A 13250-nucleotide genomic window follows, 5' to 3' on the forward strand; every position below is an offset into this window, starting at 1 on the left:
TACATTCCCAGTAATTACGTGGCTCCAGTGGACTCCATCCAGGCTGAGGAGTGAGTAGCAGTCTGTCATACTGAGTTTCATTGGGACACACTCTGACAGAGCTGACTACATGGCATGAAAAAAATAAAATAAAAAATGAAATGAAAAATGTAATGATTGAACACACACACTCTCTCTGTCTCTGTCTCTCTTTTCTCCAGTGCTTGAGTTGGACTAAAATAGTTGCCGGTACTCATTTTGGGTGCTGGTACTGTTTATATTTAGGTGCAGGAGATCCATAATACTTGTGAGCTAATATTCTATAAGAGGAACAGGAGCTCAAGCAGTAGAACATTTGAGGTGCCAGTACTCAGCTCCGGTGAGCTCCTGCCCAAGTCAAGCGCTGGTTCTCTCTCCTCTCTTCATTCTCTTCACTGTCTGAGACAACAGGGAGAGAGGAAGATGTCAGACGTTAAGACAAGCATGGACATCCTCTCAGCGTCTGGAGTTAACAGTCAACACAAGGCTCTGAGCAGAAATGTAATCATACTGGGATGTGTATGTCTCTGCAGAGCTGGCACCCTCCCCAGCTCATTAAAGCGACTTTTATTAGACACTATAAAAGACAGGAGAATTGCGTTAAATGCTGTGTGTGTGTTCCAATATTTGAAATGTCATAGAGAATGTATAAGAGCTTTGTCTGTGTCATGTGTGAATGAACCTGGGTGTCTGACGGTGCTACAGCCCCCCCCCCCCCTCCCACCTCCCTCCTCGTCAGACTCTCTGAGGAGTAATGATGTAATTATTCGAATGGTGCACCACAAGGCAAACTCTCATTAAGCTCACTACAGTATGCTGGATTTAAGCACAGCCGGGGTTTGCATTGGGTGTGGCTCAATTTACCAACACCGGCTTGTAAGACAAGGGGAGACATTTCATGCAGGGTATTAAATCCCCTGTTCCCTCTCAACATGCAGTTAGCCATTGTTCAGCCTCTAGTCTGAGAAACCACGGCCAAAGGGGGATTTTATTGACAGGGTTTACAGTGAGAATTTCAACTGGCCTTGTGACCTGTGTCTCTCAGCTCTGTATGTCAGATCATCATTTTCAACTTCAAAGACGGCTTTCCGCACTCGAATCGATCCGGATAGATGGCTTATACAATGGCTTCCCTCACTCATTATTGACCTGTCCCTGTGTTAAACTCCCTCTCTGTAGCTGGTACTTTGGGAAACTGGGCCGGAAGGATGCAGAGAGGCAACTTCTGTTCACTGGCAATCCCCGCGGCACCTATCTCATCAGGGAGAGTGAAACCACTAAAGGTAACCTCAAGAGACTGTCGGGACAGCACTGTAATAGAATGTATGATGTACCCAACTTGAGGAGCGGCCTACTGTTCTAGAAAAACTATCCAGCGGGTAAAACTGGTTGAAATGACGTCAGAATATTTTCCCGGTGGGCTATTTCTGCATCTGGTAATACTATCAACCGTTCGCTATGACCACAATTATTATTAATGCATGAGGTAAGTGAACGTTTTCCCAGTGACTCACTCCCCTCCACACCTGTGTTCTGTAGGGGCCTTCTCCCTGTCCATACGAGACTGGGATGACGTGAAGGGGGACCACGTGAAGCATTATAAGATCCGTAAACTGGACAGTGGCGGTTACTACATCACCACCAGGGCTCAGTTTGAGACCCTGCAGCAGCTGGTACAGCACTACTCAGGTAAGAGTCAGAAATGGTCCAAGATGCACCGTTAATAGAACATTACTACACACACCGGTCATACACCGGTCATACACCGCTATTGCCATGTTTATTATGGAAAATATGTATACCTGCACACCAGCGGCACATAGTGATGGCCGTAACGGAGCGAATGGAATGGCATCAAACACTTGGAAGCGTGATCCCATTCCACTGATTCCGCTCCAGTCATTACCATGAACTCATTCTCCCCAATTGAAGGGCCAGCAACCTCCTGTGTAGCACATCGAAAATATCCTAAACTGAGGCAGATGCAAAAGTATACATATCATTTATTACACCTACCATTCATACACCATTACAGTGTTTATAAGACCTTTATGAGTGACAAAGTTTATGCCGATGATGAGAATATTCAGTATGTAGGCCTGGAGTTAAAGTAAGGTACAGTTCAAAGAAGTTACTAAGGTACACAATGGTAGGTTTTTGTAGACAGAAGGTACTAAGGTACACAATAGTAGGTTTTTGTAGACAGAAGGCCATGCAGCTGAAACGCGTCAGAGATTTTAATCTTTGTTTACATTGAACACGCCATACAAATAATTTTAATGAATTATATGAAGAGTGCCTTGGTCCTCCTTTCTTTTTAATAGCTGTAGTGATGTTGGGGTTATAGTGGAGACGTCATTTCAAAACAAATAGATACAAGAGGCTTCTCCTCGGCCTGGCGTCCAATTCCTTGGATTATTCCAGAAGTGTATTCTGCTGACACAATCAGTATAATGTGATTTAGACTGGGGAGGCCTCTTCAACAGCAGAAAGAGAAAGTGATGCTGACACTTAACATTTGAGAAGGGAATAGAGTGAAATTGGAGTGAAATTGAACTGACGCCTGGTGTAATGTGATCCATAAACACAAACGTCAAATACTGAGCAAAGTACTTTCAAACTTTCAGAAAACTGTTGAGAATGCAACAGTTAAGTGATTCAAGGAGGGAGGAAGTGGCATGGTTTCAAATCAACTATTCAACAAATATTAAGAGGAATTACATTTTAGATTGACTCTGGCGCCACTTATTGTGGTTTGAAAAGGGCACCCTGATAGGATGATGTAGTCTACTGTTTGTCTTAATGTGAGATAGGGGTCTTATTATCTCACCCTGTAGAGAGTAATGAGCCCGTTTAATAACGGTGGTCTGTACTGTACCGTCACCATGCTATTGAGTGTCCCAGTTGTACAGACCACAAGGAAAGTTGAACGTCACTTTGTGATGACAGACTGCATTCCTGAGCATGTGTTGGTGTCAGATGAGACAGTTCTCTCTCTCTCTGTCTCTCTCCACGTCTCTCTCTCCACGTCTCTCTCTATATATACAGTATATCGCTCTCTCTTTTCCTCCGCCACTCTTTCTCTCTCTCCACGCTCTCCCTTTCTCTCTCTCCCTCTCTCTTTATGGATCATTCTCCCCCTGTGTGTGTCTGTCTCTCTCCCCTGTCTGTCTGTCTCTCTCCATGAGAAGGGTGATATTTTCCCTCCACATGCTCCAGTTAGCACGTTGACATGTCCGTACTTAGCCCATTGGAAATGAACAGTATGGATTTTGTGTGTATGTTTGTGTCACAGTGCATTAACTGTCCATTTTCCCCCCCTTATCGCCACTCCAGAGAACATATGTGAAGTTCAAACACACCTCTTCGAATGACCTTGACTGCTGTTGTTTTCTTCCAGGGCTTGTGCTTCTTCTGTTGCCTTTTGGGTCGTTCCACAAAATGAGTCCCTTTTTGGGTAGTGTAAGTTGGTAAAAAAAGATTATTGTAATTTTAGCATTGTGTCATGACATGCACGTTTTCCCCTCTCAAGAGGTTCAATAAAAATGACTATTACTATAGTAAGTGCCTATTAAGTGCCAAATAAAGTAACAGGGTTGACCGTAACAGGGTTGACCGTAACAGGGTTGACCGTAACAGGGTTGACCGTAACAGGGTTGACGAGTAAAGCAGTCATGAAACCCCTTGTGACAGGGGGAATGGAAGCTTGTTGTGTGCAACAGGGAGGGGCAATTGAATGCAGTGTTCACAAAAAAAGTTTTAATTGTTAAAATATTTCTAGCCTGTCTATCTACGGGTAACAGGGTTGACTTGATATGCTCAACCCACTCAGTTTTCCACCACAAAACATCAGAAAATGTCCAAAAAGGTTAGGACCAGCTCACCTGATTTTTATACTATGATTTGACTATTAGATGTTCAATGTTTCTTTGCAAAAAGCTTTTAAGGAAAACGTTCACCATTTAATAAAAATGCCAGTTCAGTTCACGTAACAGAGTTGACCTTAAAATGAGGGACAGGTTGTTTTTTTTTACCTTAAAATGAATCACTAATCACATGAAATAAACAATCTTCAGAATTGACTCTTTCAAATCAACAAAATAACTAGGGCTTTACAATGATGGTGAGAAATGTTGGGCTTAAGTGGGTTAAAATCCTCAGAGAAGTCAGAAAGTGCACAGAGGGACATGCCAAAATGCTGAATTTTGGCATTTTAGCAAGCCTATATCCATATTTATAGAATCTGAAGTTGCTACATACATTTCTGGACTAATAAATGAATGATATGTACCCATTGATTCTTGAAGAATATCACTTGTAAATGCCTCATGAACTTAGTTCAACTGTCGTACCCAATCATAACCAAAAACACAAGCTCGTTTTACTTCAATGTTAGTAAACAATGGTAATGTAAACAAACACTAAATAGCCTCAAAACATGGTTAAATCTATCATTTTAATATCATGGATGTTCGGTCCTTGGATCCATAGCTCTGTCTATGAATTTGGAAGTGGTTACATTTCTCCAGCCCCATCCCTCAGCTTTTTACTGAAACAGGGCCTGGGAGGACACTTTGTTATTGTTTCAACTGCTGATTGCCTCTTTAAAGGGCACTTCATTTCATATAACACGCTTTTAAAATCCAATATTGGTGCAAAATGTCTAATTAAAATATCAAAAGGACTCATTTCGTGGAATTACCCTTTTGCTTTCTCACAATCTCTCACTTGGTTTTTTTTAATCGAGATTCAATTTCTAGATTATCAACGCATCTTTCCACAGCAGTCACACAGCAGTCACACAGCAGTCACACAGCAGTCACACAGCAATCACATACTGTTGTCAAAAACAACACCAGCCCAAACTATCTTTTAAAAAATTATGAAATCCTTTCCTTGGAAATACCACTTATTTTTAATAGCCAACACGGGCTAATAACAGTTTTGATACCTATTGTGTGCATGCAGTGTCCAACGCCAGCCTCTCCCATTTGCCGTAGTGACACGTTTTATGATAGTGAGACTGAGACATAAAGTACAGTATTGATACCTGGCCACAGCGGCAGGTACCGATGGGCTTTAATGGCTGGCGTGCAGTCAGAACACTCCTGATGGAGAGCCTTTATCTCCCCTTTACTGCCTTGAGCAAACAGCCTGGTCCTTATCTCCTGGGGGGCCCGGGGCCCCTGGCATAGGGGCCCACGCTTAATGTCAGTGGAATCAAAGTGGAAGGGAAGTAGGCGGAAGCACCATTCCCATGCCTCGCTTTTTAATCGGCGGTGGGCAAACACAGCTACTTCCACTGCGGAAAGGAGAAACGCCAATTTTCATGTCAGGGATGAGAGGACGTGTTTTCGTCCTCACACACAATAATGGACACAGCTGCCAGCCACAATGGCTTCTGTTGTCCCTGACTCAAATCTAGATTACAGTACCCTCCTTCACTACGTAGTATGCATGAACATTAAAACGTCCTAGTTGTAATGCACCGTGTAGTGCATCTGGAGTGATTGACAAGCCACGTCTCTAAGCAATTACAGTCGTTATTCTAAAGCATTGGGAGTCACACATGCCATTAGCCAAAGTAGAACCATTAACGTGACCATCTATAGCAGGCTGTTGTGGTCACGCCTGACCTGCCTTTGCTAATCACGTTGTTTCCACGTCATTTCAACCCCCCCCCCCCAAAAAAAAATCAAGAATCCACGTGGAAAACATAAGGGTATTTCGTCTTTGTTTCACCCGACTTTTATCCTAAATCCAATGACATGGTGAAATGTTTGTTGGTTTCATGTTGAATTATTAACGTTAGTTGACAACTCAACCAGGTCTGAATCAAAACTAGACGTTGAACTGACGCCTGTGCGCAGCGAGTTCTAGCTTTAACTAAGAGCAACCTCAAAACAGGCTGCAACCTGAGCAATATTGACCCTTCAATTTATTTTTGAATTCCTTACATTCAAAGAAGTATAGTGCAGCTGGTAAAAACCTCTCGTTACGTGTGTCATCAACGGAGCTGACAGAACCCTAGTGCAGTACTGTAGGGGGGAGGATGGAGGTTGGAACAGCACTCAGTGTGATTTGATGAACAGTAGCTAAGAGGGCATTAGACAGATTAATTATTGACCTTATGGCCTGGGGACAGACATTGTCTGGGACATCTAGTGGGACACATTGACTGGCTGCTGTGGTGCTTACCTGAGCTCATTGCTGGATGCACCTGGAACTGTTCTGCTATGGCAGATCCCTTTAACTTACTGTCTACTGCAGCTTCTCTCTCTCTCTCCCTCCTCTCTCTCTCTCTTCACAGTGCTTTGCTAACTGCTTTCTTTCAACCCCCTTCCTTCTCTATCTCACCCTGTGTGCGTGTGTGTGTGCGCGCGCTCCTTGTGCCTGTGTGCAGAGCGGGCCGCGGGGCTGTGCTGTCGCTTGGTGGTGCCCTGCCACAAAGGGATGCCCCGCCTCACCGACCTGTCCGTCAAAACCAAAGACGTGTGGGAGATCCCCCGGGAGTCACTGCAGCTCATCAAGCGTCTGGGGAATGGGCAGTTTGGGGAGGTCTGGATGGGTACGGGCAGAGTCGCCTCCGTAAATGTCCGACCACAGGCTGCGTGGAAGGGGGCCACTGACTGAGCAAGCAGAGACATCAGAACGAGAACAGATTGACAGTCTACTCACAACTTCTAGGCCGGAGACCAAAAAAACAAACATTTGTGTCTTTACTGTTAAATGAGGTTGTCTGTCAATGTCTACAAGCTCCACTCTCTCAGTTCAATATGGCCGCCTTCCATCTGCCTCTTTGCATGTTCCTCTCCCTAGTAGTTAACCCTGTGTGCCTTGACTTCCCTGTTCCTTCCCCTGTAGAGAGTGCGGATGGTTTGTGCTTTAATTTAACGGGTGTGTGTGTGAACTGCACCCCTGATACTATGGGCCTGACTCACGATTCCTGGGAAATCGCCAGAGACTCACTTGAGTTCGAAGTAAAGCTGGGGGCGGGATGTTTTGCTGAGGTGTGGTGTGGTAAGAACAAAATAGTCCCATTCCGTTCTTTTCATTTCTATTGAGGGGTGTCCGGGAGGGAAATTGGATAACTTACATGTATTTGCTTCTAAATGTAAAGGGGTTTTATTGAATCACCTGAGGACTTTTTCAGTCCAGTCTGCAAAACACAAAAGGAACCTTTTGTGCAGGTAGTTCTGTTCTGTATTATAATGGTTAGTAAACATGTACGTTATCATCTTTCTCCAGGATACCCTAGATTTTTGCTAATATTATTTGTATCATGCATCAGTTGAGGCTTCAGGCTTAAATCAATAGTCTTAGGTTGACTTTTAAGCAGACAATCTCACTATTATTTGAATGTATCCTGTGTAGAACTGGCTAACTGGCTACTAAATCCAGAGATCAGGGGTGTGTCCTGTCCTGTTGTAACATTTCAACGGGCTGTTTAGGGGTTTGGAGTTTAGGTTGTGGCTAGTCCCAGCTGCTAGCCCCACACCCTGCTGCTAGTGACACCCAGCCCCCTGGGATACCATTACCTCAGAACCCAGCGGGTGACCTCAGCACAGTAACTGCACAGCGCCAGGCCCCAAAATGGCCGACGAGGCCCGGCAGCCATAGCTGTGTCACTAATCAACACTGCTCTCAAGGATTTCTGAGTGCGCTCTTAAATTAAACCCACCACAGTAGAAACGCATGTGAATTCCAAATGTCACCGAATGACTTGAGGTCTGTCTTGCCTTTTAGGTCAAAGCTGATATTTCTGCATCATCTACTGACACAGACCACATCCCAAATGGCATCATATTCCTTACTGTATATGTTGCAATACTTTTTGAACAGAGCCCTACGGGCCCTGGTCTAAACTGCTGCACTATATAGGGAATATTGTGCAATTTGCGACTGAGCCACAGAACAAGCTAAATGACCTTGTATGAAGAATCGACCATGATTTCAATGGTTCAATATTGGGTGTATGTAAAGTACTGTAGAGAAGAACATTGGCATGGCCACACTGCGCTACAGTGCAGTAACAGGCACAGCTCCACAGAGGGGTTTTACTTATGAGGCTGTTGCTTTTGTTAATCATCCTCCAATGGGTTATCCTTCCCCGTGTTGGTATATTGTGGGGTTTAAAAACCTCACCAGATCTCTCTCGCGGCTTTTGAAAGCCATTTGGAATGAAGGGTCGCTAGAAATGTGATGCCCATTGATGCGTCCCTCAGCACAACCTTTAAAGGCAAGCAGACTTCAACGTCCATTTCGGTGTTGTGTGCTGTGTTGTTGGTATGCCAAAGCAAGACTGTTTTTAGATATGAACATACTAGATTGTACAACAGCAGTACCTAATTAAATTCACAACAAAGTGGGGTCACGTCTTGCTTTGTGACATGATGTAACGTATACGTAATTGGACAGTTTTCCCAGATTAAGTCTAGCCTTGGACTAAAAAGCACGCTTCACGGATATACTCCATTTGAATAACTTCTTAGTCCAACACTAGGCTTAAACCGTGTCTAGTAAACCGTCCCCGGGAGTTGTGAGATGTGACGGCTGTACTAATTCTTTGTCATTGGTGGGTGACAGGAACGTGGAACGGCACCACTAAGGTGGCGGTGAAGACGCTGAAGCCGGGCACCATGTCTCCTGAGTCCTTCCTGGAAGAAGCCCAGATCATGAAGAAGCTCCGGCATGACAAGCTGGTGCAGCTCTACGCTGTGGTGTCTGAGGAACCCATCTACATCGTCACTGAGTACATGGGCAAAGGTATTGTCACTCTCACACACATGAGTGGACGCATGTACACATAGTCAGACACACACACACACACATACTATACATGGTGTAACACACACTCCCACCCACACACAGTTCATGTTGTGAAAGACACACACAACACCCACACGCAATACCTTTGTCCACGTACTCTGCGACGATGCCATGGAGAAAAACGGACCGGAGCACTCAATCCAACACTGTGGTGAACCACCACCTTCGGTGACACGTTGTAGGTCTCGCTAGATCGACTATGGAATCGTCTGCCTTGTTGCCGGCCCGGTAGTTGTTATTACTCTGGAGCATTGTTTTTATTCATTACGATGATAATGAGAGCCTATATTTAACTATGACGGAGTCGGCCAAGAAGCTGACATTTTACGAGCACCACATGAAAGAGCTTCAGATCCATGAATTAAGTATAGAAAAAGCTGGGGTGGAAACTTTGATGTGATCATTGTTTCGTTGGCAGGCTGGGAAGGAATCCCACATGTTGGTCAGACTGTCAACTGACGTTTCAATAAAGATCTGCTATTTCAAATGCATGTTCTGACAACAGAAATCTCCTGTTGTTTAGGAAGCCTTCTGGATTTCCTGAAGGACGGGGAGGGACGAGGACTGAAACTACCCAATCTGGTTGACATGGCAGCCCAGGTAAAGCCCTGGAAAATGTTTTTTCACTCATTCCGCTCGGTGTTTCTATAACGGAACTCTGAGTGACTTCACAAACAAGACAACTCGGCAGTACTGAAACTTCAAGACAGTGGTGTGTCACCGTGTGCAGCACTCTCTCTGGAACTAAGTCGAACGCAGTGATTTTACTGTGCTTACTGTGTGTGTGTGTGTGTGTGTGTGTGTGTGTGTGTGTGTGTGTGTGTGTGTGTGTGTGTGTGTGTGTGTGTGTGTGTGTGTGTGTGTGTGTGTGTGTGTGTGCGTGTGTTCCAGGTGGCAGCAGGCATGGCGTACATCGAGAGGATGAACTACATCCACAGAGACCTGCGCTCGGCTAACATCCTGGTCGGGGACAACCTGGTATGTAAGATCGCCGACTTCGGACTGGCCAGGCTGATTGAGGACAACGAGTACACAGCACGGCAAGGTGAGGTCACACACAATAACGAAACACAGACACACACTAATGATTGCCTTAGGTCATGAAGGGAGTTCTTCCAACACTGGCCATAATGTGCGCATAATCACACACTAACAGGATGTCAATGGCTCCCATTTCAGATCCAAACATGTGCTCACTGTCTGCCTATTCCACTGTACTACAGACTGGACCAGAGACACTGAGAGACACTCCCAGCTCTAGAGAGAAAGAATACCATAGCTAACTTACATTCTCTCATTTATTCATATCTCCCCCTCTGTTCTCTCGTAGGTGCTAAGTTCCCGATTAAGTGGACGGCCCCGGAGGCTGCGCTGTACGGAAAGTTCACCATCAAGTCCGACGTGTGGTCGTTTGGCATCCTGCTCACAGAGCTGGTCACCAAGGGACGTGTACCCTACCCAGGTGAGGAGGGTCAAATAACCAGAGATTCAATGGTCACGTCTCCGATGGGCACCCTATTTAGTTTCTAGAACACTAGGGTCCTGGGGCCTTTTTTGGACGCAACCCTTGTGATGTAATGTCCACATTCTGAGTTGAGTGCTCACTTGTATTGAAAATAGGTAGAGGACTATGATGCAGTTATACACCACAACAAGTGCTTATATAACAAGTGGCAGGCAGCTCCTGCTGTTTACTGAACGTTAAAGAAAAGAAGGGGTCTTTAAACACGGCTGAGTAACTTTGTTTTCCTGACACAATCTGAGATTTATAACCGTAATCCAGGGCCTGCCTCTTGCCGCTAGTCCATGTGAGAGGGCTGGTCTTGGGCAGGGAGTTGACTGAGATCAGCCTCACTGAGTGAGAGAGGGAGGGGGGATGGGGAACACATGTTTGTCCAGATGGGCCACGCTGCACTGGGCTGGGCCGGTGTGCGAAAAGAGGGAGGGAGGGGAAGTGAGGGGAGGGTTTGCACGCTATGGGGGCCGAGCTGGGACTTAGGGGATAATAGCATCATCCTGAAAGATGTCTTAGCAGCCTTCTGAGGCCCTCCCTCCGGACTGTTCTTGTTGATGCTGAAGCCACATTTCGTAGCTAGTGCAAAATAGATGGCAAGCCACTCCAACGTCCCCAGGTTGTAAAACGTTTGACCCCTGTGTTACGACAAAGCTTTTCCCAGGTCCAAATGTTGCCTTAAGATCAGCATCTACAGTATGAGGTTGAAAGCTCAATGTCTGTGTCATTAAGGTCATTCAGTAGAGGTAAAGTCTAAACAGATCGCTTTCATTGAACCGACTTATCGATTACTTGAAGAGACTTTTTCTTTCCTTATCTCTGTCCGTCTGTCCATCTGTCCGTCCGTCTGTGTGTCTGTCTGTCTGTCTGTCTGTGTGTGTGTAGGGATGAACAACCGGGAGGTGCTGGAGCAAGTGGAGCGAGGCTACAGGATGCCCTGTCCACAGGACTGCCCCATCTCCCTCCACGAGCTCATGGTGCAGTGCTGGAAGAAGGACGCCGAGGAGAGGCCCACCTTCGAGTACCTGCAGGCCTTCCTGGAGGACTACTTCACAGCCACGGAGCCGCAGTACCAGCCAGGGGACAACCTCTAAACACAGAGCTCTGGGCTGGGACTGGACTGAACCGTAGTTCTCTGGAGCCACACCAGGGACCTGTACATCTTCCTCAGCTCAACAGAGCATCTTGTCTCAACTCTCCTCCAGCTCACAACACTCTCAAACACTCTCCGTGGCAAACCTTGAGACAGACTCAACAGACCAGAGATACCAGTTAGGAGGGAGGGAGGTTTGGGGGTGGTTGGGCTAGTTATGATGTAATGAAATGCCTGTATTCAATGTAAATATGAACAGCTAGTCTGCTTAACTTTTGGTTTATGTTTTGGTGGTTTGTTTGCTTCTGATGGCATTTTGACTGATTTTCTCCATGATGATGATGATGATGGTAAAGAACATGGTCAATGAAGATGATAATTTCAAAAGTGCACCATGAGACCATGATATCTTGTCACTTCTAATCCTGAATATACAGGACATGTCTATCAAAGCTAATATTTTTTATTATTATTTTGGGGGCAATTTAATGAACACCATTAATTATTTATTTCATTTTTGCGGTTTTGCGGTTTTGCTCATGTATAATAATAAATAAGAGCCCCAGTCCTGAGTGTATCGCCTCAGTGTATAAATAATTTTGGGGGCAAAGTCGTCTGTTTTACAGGGACTTGAGGCAAGCATGACAAAATACTCCGTAGAGATTTCTTTTGCACCTCATGAATTTAGTTTGAGATGATTTTGCTTTTATTTTGTTCATCCTTGTAAAATAGTTTTGTCCTCCTCAAAGTAATAGATGTTAGGCTAAGGCCGTAACAAAGTTATTTTACAAATAATGTATGTTACATTTTGTAATTACAGCCAAATGTGTGCGAATTATACTTTTGAACATATCTCTTCTCGCTTACCAGGTTTTAAGAAAAATAAATAATGGGGGATAAAATTGGTCTTTCCAGGTATTATTTAGTGTATACTGGAAGGACATGGTGTTTATTTAAGAAGAGAAAGATGTTCATCTCTGCTTTTAATGGTCTTATTTTAACTTGTATACGGAGTTCCATTTTAACAGCCATTCCAAGGCATCTATCTCATGGTCCTTGTTTCCTCCATGCTGTGAAGCCATGCACGGGGAAGTCTTAGTGGGTAATGTCTCTTCCTCCCTCTGTGAACAGTGACATGTCCCCATCCACCTGCTCCTGAAACTCATGTCCCACACTGTCTGTCGGTCTGTCTGTCTGTCTGTCTGCCTGTCTATGCAGCACAGCACCACCAGTAGGATCCTTCCTCAGCTCATTTATGGACCACTTCCTTTGGAGACGTTACCCACTAAGACTTCCTTTGGATTACTTTACCTTTTTATGTTTAAACTGACGTGGATATCTGAAGTCTTGCGTCTCCTGTTTCAGAGTATGTTTTATTTCACCTTAAATGGAGAGATCTTTGAGGAATGGGGTGCATTGTATCTTCAGGGGGAACGTTGCAAAGACACTGGTGAAGCAGCCGGCTGTAAAGTTTGACCTTGTTTAATCTAAATGTAGTATTTGTTCTTATCTTACGATAGTTTAAGTGCTAATAAGGATCTGTTTAAGATTGAGCCCCCTCGTCGGTTTTACAGCTTAACAGTTTTAAAAGTGTCAGTAGCCTTCCTAGTTTAATTCTTCGATTTTTCCGTTAACATTTTCTGTTTTGTTAATTCCGTGATTTGGCATTTGAAACTCAAAAAGAACAATAAACATTTTACACTCTTTCCACTTATTTTATATATTATTTTATGCTATGGAATTGCTGTGTCTGTTGCTGTGTGTGTCTGGACATAATCCAACAGGCCTGTACATCTC

General features: G+C 44.6%; 1 protein-coding gene across 1 annotated transcript in view; it reads left to right on the forward strand.

Moving 5' to 3' along the window:
* Positions 1–13159, forward strand: part of LOC129825007 (tyrosine-protein kinase Fyn-like) — a gene marked incomplete in the record, with an annotated part of 65110 nt that extends 51951 nt beyond the window's left edge. Inside the window, 10 exon segments of the mRNA XM_055884640.1 lie at positions 12–50; positions 1198–1301; positions 1558–1707; positions 6422–6586; positions 6883–7038; positions 8605–8784; positions 9371–9447; positions 9739–9892; positions 10178–10309; positions 11246–13159. Of these exon segments, the coding sequence (XP_055740615.1) occupies positions 12–50; positions 1198–1301; positions 1558–1707; positions 6422–6586; positions 6883–7038; positions 8605–8784; positions 9371–9447; positions 9739–9892; positions 10178–10309; positions 11246–11454 (1366 nt within the window).
* Positions 13160–13250: the final 91 nt, after the last annotated feature.

This window comes from Salvelinus fontinalis, chromosome 27 (assembly GCF_029448725.1).
Source record: "Salvelinus fontinalis isolate EN_2023a chromosome 27, ASM2944872v1, whole genome shotgun sequence".
NCBI classification, from domain to species: Eukaryota; Metazoa; Chordata; class Actinopteri; order Salmoniformes; family Salmonidae; genus Salvelinus; species Salvelinus fontinalis.